The sequence below is a fragment of the Anopheles marshallii genome, chromosome 2 (assembly GCF_943734725.1).
Source record: "Anopheles marshallii chromosome 2, idAnoMarsDA_429_01, whole genome shotgun sequence".
Taxonomy (NCBI): domain Eukaryota; kingdom Metazoa; phylum Arthropoda; class Insecta; order Diptera; family Culicidae; genus Anopheles; species Anopheles marshallii.
Genome location: NC_071326.1, coordinates 64,892,407 through 64,900,588, shown reverse-complemented (window position 1 = coordinate 64,900,588; position 8,182 = coordinate 64,892,407). Strand labels below are relative to the sequence as shown.

Below are 8,182 nucleotides of genomic sequence, written 5' to 3'. Positions count from 1 at the left end.
TACTATTTTGCAAAACTAAGAAACACAACAATTAGTATCGATAAATAAATGTCCTATTAAGCTTTAAAATATAAAGTATCCTTGACTTTAACGAGAACACTGTAAACATGGTCTGATAACAGGAATCAAATCAAGAACAGTGCAAACTTGAGGAAGAATAATTTTATCTAGATCGTACACTAATAAACTAATAAAGGTAACGAATTAAAAAGAAACTGTTATGTTTGAACTGAGTGCCCCTGACATTGTTACCATGACAACCAACAAAATCACACACTGAGATTTGATTCATTGCCTAGATACCTCCAACCGGATATAAAAGTACTCAAACTTCATTCTCTGGAAAGGTTCAATGCGTTGTGGCTGTTGCTGTTCAGAGCGCAAGATAAAGATATCTTGAAGGAATTATAGAAATTTAAAATTTATCAGTGCTTTAAAGCTGTACGCCGTAGAACTACGTGTATCTCTTTATACCTATTGGAAATCTATTCCTGCTAATTTGTGTAAGGGAAATAATATATGAAAATCGTTCCCAGAGAGATCATTCTCCCTAATTGCCTGACACTTGAACATGCTTGGTACTTTAAACTTTAAGATACTTTGTCGAATGATCGGAACCAAGATCAAGTTTTTTAAGTGATTCAAATTTATAATCACGTGTGATCGGTTGTCTATCCCATCGTTGTCTATTCCGGGTAGTTATCTCATACCGACCGAATTCGAAATTACCAGAGATTCCCAGCTACTTCGCGCATTCCCAAGCCACCACGTAATCAGCGCAATCGGGTGGTGCCAACCATCACAATGCATACGATATGGGTTTTACATTTGCCATCGTAACTCAATCGAAACGGATCCGGAGTGTCCTGTAACGAGCTATGCAGTTACGCGATTGGTTTGTACAGTATGGTTCCCAAAACAAAACGGTCCCATAAACGGCTGATACTGCTGAATAACTACGCTATGAACTGACCTTTATCGGACGAACGGACCACGATTAAAGAGCCTGCAAATACAACGCAGCCCTATTTAGGATAATAAACTGTGGCCGTAAAACTCTGCCTTATCAGAGGCAATTCGGAACGATACTTTCTTCGAATTTGTGATCATCTAACCGCCCAAGGACGTTCAGAACGGCGGGTGACGGGCTGAAGTTGCTTTGCTCCGGAGCCCCTGTCAGCACATGTCGTTTGGTGGTGGTGATGGTGCACAGCCGGTTTGCACAGGTAATCGCAACGCCGGTATAAAAGGGCGATTGTTACCGGCGACACGGTTTAGTTGCGTTCTCGCGTCGCGTTTCGCAGAGTGGGTTTGGGTGAAATATTGGAGTAGTTGGTTGAAGTTGAAGTGAAGTCTAACAGTACAGCAGATTATCTGGTTAAGTATCAGGCTCTAACGTCATAGAGCCGTTGTGAATGTTGTGCTTGTGAAGTTGGCGTGTGGAATGTGTGGAGGAATCCGCTTTCTGCAGGATCGACGCGTTTTCAACACGAAAAGGTTGTGAGGTTTGTGCATCTGGCTGCACCGAAATCGTTGCAAGAGCTTAAATCACACCTGGCAATGCAGGATGTATTCAACAGTGTCGTTATTTCCCGGTGACGGGTGAGCAGATTAGTAAATAACCCTAAGTGCTCTCAGAGTGGTATAACAGAGTGCCATTAAGTGTCAGAGTTTAATCAAAAAAAGAAAACAAAAGTTTGTTTTGAAGTCACTAGTGCATCTTTTGGACAGGGTTGAACAGTGAGTGACATCTGTTTGATTAGCCCGTTCTACCTGCACTCTGTCTGTGATTGGGACCGTTCACATCATGGCGGACACGATGGAACAGCCCGGAACGGATGTCGTGGTGTACGCGAACGGAAATTCGGTACCGAGCGATCAGGAGATTATGGACAGCATGGTGCAGGTGCGCTTTCTGCATGCCAAAAAATAAGATCGCGATTATTCACATTTGTTCAGGTAATTAGAACCGCAACGGGGTGGACGGGACCGTGGTGCGGGGTTGGGTAAAAATGATGATGGGTTGTCTGTATCACCGACAAGCTGTTTATAATTTCAACGGAAATTATCTGCTCACTGAAGCATTTTAAAATGACGTTATAATTGTCCCGGTAAACCCCTTCTCTGGTGAGCTGGTTTTATCGAGAAAATATTGGTCAGCATTTAGCACGGTATGACAAGAATGTACTGTTTTGTTTTATAAATTCGCAATTTGAATAAGGTTCATTGGCTGTTATTTTTGTTTAGAATTGCATATTACTACAGGATATTTATACTACTTCATATATAAATTGTCGCAAGCTTAGATTTGCTTGTTTCATGAACCTAGTTTCAATTCTCAAAAATATCTGCTAAAATCAAGCTTTCGTGTATTATTATGAACATATTTAAAACATAAAAGCAAGTTTTTTATCATCACTATTTTATAAATTATTTCGTTACAACTGATGAATTGTAGAGCAACAGCACGGTAATTAAACAATGCTATAAATGTTGGCAATGGAGGACTTCCTCTCCCAAGTGTCATTGACATAATTTCCCAATACGAGTGACGCATAAACGCTTTACAATTGTTGTAAAATTAATATCTTAATGCTTTTACTTGTACAGCCATGTACCTTTACGATCCAGACAGAGCAGCATGATAAAAGTACTGTTGCCGGTACTGACGAAGTGTCAATTAATAACGCATTGCAACCAACCCAAGCTAGATTACACAGGTTTCGTTTATGGTTTCTATCTGCCAATACTAACGACTGTGAACTAATCTCCCATGTGACAGGTTTATCTACCATCGTTGGCTGATCGTATGGGAAGTGAGCGTCAAATCTTATCGTCAAATTTTTGCAAACCTGTTTGGGTTTTTTGGACAACTTTAAATGAACTTATCAAATGGCGAAAGATGTTATTCGCTCATATTTGACGTCATGTCATGGTAGCTAGGTTCCGGCACACTTTGCTCTTGCGGGGATTTGTATTCTCCCATTGCTTTAGGCATTCAAACTCACGCGGTGGGGTTGTGGTTTGTTTCGGGGATCATACTTAAGGCAGCCACGAAGCTCTTTTTTTATCTCCAAGCATCCGTTGATCTCATACCACCGTAAGAGATAATCTGTACAGTTTATAGTCCAAAGCTAAGAAACGGTTACCAACAGGTTAGATAAGTGCATCAGGCAGTTGATGTGATTTATTTGCCGTCATTTGTTTTGTATGAACTTCAACTTGCAGGTTTAAGCAAACATTTTTCTATGAGCACCAACATATGTACATGGTTTTTTTTTCATTTTACGTCTATCTGGCGTATTGGTCAGTATTGGTGTAATCGGTACACGTTAAACATTAATACTGGTTTTGCTTGAGGCACGATCTATGCTACAATATTATAACAGCAGGAGAGCTAGATTCGCGTTCTAATGAAAAGCTTAAAGCATGATGTTTGATGTGTTTGAAATCACGATGTCATTCGACTGAACAATGTTCTAAAGCATACACGGAAACCATGACAAACCGAGCGTTCTTAAACGTTTTGATTATTTTTTTTTCGTTAGAACGGTCTAGCTGTATCGACTTATTTTACTATGTTGCCGGATATTAAGTCCTTGCTACGGGGGATTTTTCTACCATCATGCCACTGGGCCGCTCCAACGTTTTGATAATTGGGACTATAGAAGCTATTGAAGTTTTTTTTAATTTTTTAAAAGTTAAGACTGAATTTCGGGTTCTAGCCCCGCTTTCTTTAAGAGCTAGAGCTATGTGCTTGTGATTATTGTACTTGTGAGGATATTCATTTTGTAATAATCCTTTAAACAATCCTTTTTTTAATATTATATTCCAATTATGTTGTCTGGTCCTCACTCGGCAAAATAATGAAACCAGCAAGCTAAAATCTACTTTATGAAAATGATTATTGGAAAGAGAAGGAACAAAAAGTTTAACTCTAACGTACAATTAAAAAAAGCAACACAAAATACGAATACATAGAACATTTAAGGACTTATTCATCAATCACAGCAGTATAGTTTTCGATAATGTCGATGATGTAGTTTAGCAAACCAACATAGGATTCGGTTCCGTTTAATTTGACTGATGTTCATTAAATAATGTTTAGCGGTGATATTGGAAGCAGTCAGGTTGAGGTCGAAGTTTTGTGTTGCTGGCAACAGAATACTCCAGGACGGATACACTCAGGAACACAAAGCAGCTTTGTGTTACAGTGTATCCACCCGGGAATACGTTGTGCTTGCTGATGATCCTAAATTCACCTGGAAAACAGATCTCCATAAGCTATTTTCTTTTGTGCCACCAGGTGGATAACTATTCTCTGTGATGCCGAAAGCTCTTGTGAGAATACGTTAGCCCAAGCCAATCGCTAGTTTAATGTTGGAGATTCTTGCTACACCATGACGTAAGGCGTACGGGAACTGCATAATAAACATTGTGAAGCATTGGTACGTCATCGAAACAAAATTAATGATCGAGGGGTTCCTACTATACGATAGATCCTGTCCTTCGTCTCGCATTTCTTGTCTGCAACATACCAGGTGGTCAGCATGAGATGGGATGAACAGATTTAATATTTCACGATTGCGGGGCGATGTTGGATGACAGAAAGTCACACGTTTGCCAACAGATCCCTGCTACAGGAATAACCCAATTATCAGCTTTTTCTTCGTTTTTGGCACAACAACCTCAACAGGTCTAGAGTCTGCCATTTTTGGCTTTCTGCAACTTTACTTACCCGCAGCGTACGAGAGATTGGTCCGGATGGTATTTTGGTCCGGTCCGTTCGTGTGAAGACCGGCGCCGCTAATATCATTCCACCGAGCCGCTCCTTATCAGCAGATCTATAGATCTATCTAAAATGAAAAAGAGGGTATATCTCTATGAATGATATGATTACTTTTCTTGACCGGTTTGAATGGAAAAAAATATTCTTGTTCCACAATAACTTATATAATATTGATATTGATTGTTTAAGTAAAACATTGCAACTATACCATTTTTTATAATTTTAGTTAATTTATATAATTTATATTCTCAAATATTAGGAAAAAATCCAGATTGCAATTGATACGACTTTCCATGGTTATTGTCGGTATTGAGTTCCTGTATGCAGCCGAGACGGCCTTTGTCACACCGATCCTGTTGGGCATTGGGTTGTCCCACACTTTCATGACAATGATCTGGGCCTTCTCGCCAGTGTTAGGGTTCTTCTTCGCGCCCATGATTGCCTCCTTCAGTGATACCATACGGATACAGTGGGGACGGCGTCGGCCCGTCCTACTAGCGTTGGGTCTCGCGATGATGACTGGCATGTGGATACTGCCTCACGGTAAAACCATCGGTGTGTTCTTCGGTGATCCAGACGTTCCAGTCGATCAGATGGAAGGCTTTCGGTGGTCTATTCCGGTTACAATAGTAGGGCTCGTGCTTACGGATTTCGATGCCGAAACGAGCAATGGTATTGCACGAGCCTACTTTATGGACATGTGCACACCAGGTAAGTTTGTTTTTACATCTCATTTACACAGTGCCGCTCATTTGTTTTTTGATCGTCAGATGATCAAGCACGAGTTCTGACAACGGCTATGTTTATCGGTGGGCTCGGAGGTACGGCCGGGTATGTACTGGGAGCGATCGACTGGAGTCAAACCAATCTTGATATCCTCGGCAGCAACGAAGCGACTGTATTCCTGTTCGTGTTTATCGTACTCGGAATCGGATTGCTGATCACATTAACCAGTTACCGTGAGGTGCCTTTGCCCTTGATCGAGAGCGATCCACTGCTGCGACCGATCAACTCCAACGCGTTCGAGGCGGAGAAGTCTCGCCAGCTGGCCGTGTACAGCATCTCCAAGGACGTTCTGGTCGATCCGGTGAAACCAGACAAGGAGGCAGCACAGTCGATGGATGAGGACGATGACGACAAGCCCCTGAAGCTGCGTGATTTCGTGCGGAACATTATCCGGATGCCAAAGAGCCTTTTCATACTGTATTCGACACAGTTCTTCTCACAGCTCGGCTACCTCAGCTACTGTCTCTATTTTACCGACTTTGTGGGTGCTGAAGTGTTTGGAGGAGATGTTTCCGCACCACCGGGATCACCGGAAGCGGCACTGTATGAAGAAGGGGTACGGTACGGTTGCTGGGGTATGGCAGTGTTTGCCGTGTGCAGCGCATCCTACTCGGCCATCATCGAACAGTTGGTGAAGCGATTCAGGTAAGAATCATGCGGAACCGAACCATGCTCGAAGAAAACGAAAGTGAGCCATCAATCTTATTCATCCCACTAGCGCTCGCCCAGTGTACATTGGAGGACTGGTGCTGTTCAGCTTGGGCATGTTGCTTATGGGACTGTTCAGGGAGAAGTTTATGATCTTCATTGCCTGCCCGACTGTAGGCATTATGTACGCCACGATGTACTCTCTGCCGTACTTACTGGTGTCTCAGTATCACTCGAAAAATTCGGTAAGTATCCTTCGTTTAGTAACACTTTAGGTATTTAAAATATATGAAACACAACTTACATTTGGGATTCGAATTTCAGTTTGAAATGAAGGATGGAAAATGTATACCAAACACAACTAAGCGCGGTTTCGGTGCTGACGTTTCCCTGATGAGCAGCATGCTTTTTCTCGCACAGGTAAACTGAGTCTCCACGATACTCCCAAATAATGGTACTAATAGCGTGTTATGTTCCTACAATTACAGCTCATCATATCGCTTGCCATCGGAAGCATTATTGATGCGGTTGAATCGAACGTGGTGGTCATCTTCTCGGCAAGCATTTTCTCCCTGGTAGCTGCCTTGACGGCTTCCCAGATTGTCTACATGGGACTGTGATAGATAATTCGATAAGATATGGACATTCTGGAATGGAACTCTGTGGAACGAGCAATAAATAAGGACATGTGATACAATCTACTTTTAATCGGATAGCGCACAATCAATAATTCTTTGCCAAGCAGATATTCGGTGGCAACTCATTGATGCAAGAAAATGTCAATAAACACATCTTACTGAGTGAAATGAATTATTGGTAAAGAGTGAAATTATTAAAGTTAAGTTTTTTAATTTGACACGGAATTTGTAGACCGAAATCATTTAACATTCACAAATATTTTACAAGCCAATTGGAGCTCATCCTAATGCAAAACTTTTGTTTCTAAATCTTCTTGTGTGTAGTTATAATAGTGACAATAAGATAAAATGATTTGCAAACATCAGTAATCATTAACGGAAAACCTGTTGAAATTGCCTCCTGTGTTTTTGTGCTAGAGTTGGAGATAACCTGGGATTTATGGATCACATCGACAAGTTTATAAAGAAAATCGTTAAGAAAGTAGGAGTTATTTGTAGGCAGAGGAGGGATATCAACCGTTATGGTAAGATACAACTCAATCTGTCGCTCATGCGACCTCACTTGGATTTTTGGGCACCGAGTTTTGTTCCTGGCTAGAGAAACACAATTCACTAGGCTACAACGACTTCAAAACATGGCTGTGCGAGATATTTCAGATTGTAGTTGGTACACTTGCTCGGTTACTATTTTAGAACAATTTCATTGGATGTTCGTAAGACACAGAGTATCCTATCATTGTTTGGAATTTTTAAAGATAAGTTAGTGAAAGAACGTTTGCCCTTACACCTAAGTCAGAGATTAAAGGAAGGGACATATATAACTACCCTACACGGCGAACAAACGCACTTAGAGGACTAAACTATATCATGGTAGGAGCTTGCAACGCCTTGTTTCACAAAGGAATCCAGTGTTATAACAGGTTACCGCAAGAAATTGTCGCTGTGAGTTCGGTATCTGAGTTTAAAAATTTGAGCTCAGAATTTATTAGAACCAGTAACTTTTTAATTTTTGGCTACTGTCGACTGAAGGAGATTGATTAGTTTTAGTTTTCATACATGTAAGAAGAAGATAATGGGAAAAAAGCTAATTCGACCATTATAATCCAATGTAGGAGTTGCCATCAGCATCATCATTAATATCATAAGGCGCGAGTCCTTAAGAATTTTTCTATTTCTCTAACGGGGCGCAATTTATTCTTCCACGTTTAGTACTTAAACCCCAGTTTAAAACAATTATACATTTTATGATACACAAGATTACTCATCACGTTCGGCACCCAGCACGAAAACGTCGCCTATATTTGGGTGACGTAGTACGAAA

General features: G+C 41.0%; 1 protein-coding gene across 1 annotated transcript; it reads left to right on the top strand.

The window, feature by feature from the left end:
• Nucleotides 1–1,807: 1,807 nt before the first annotated feature.
• On the top strand, nt 1,808–6,843 carry LOC128708255 (proton-associated sugar transporter A-like). Its single transcript, XM_053803216.1, is given in 6 exon segments — nt 1,808–1,959; nt 5,049–5,500; nt 5,560–6,220; nt 6,294–6,468; nt 6,548–6,643; nt 6,712–6,843. Coding segments are annotated over 6 exon segments (1,668 nt in total).
• Nucleotides 6,844–8,182: the final 1,339 nt, after the last annotated feature.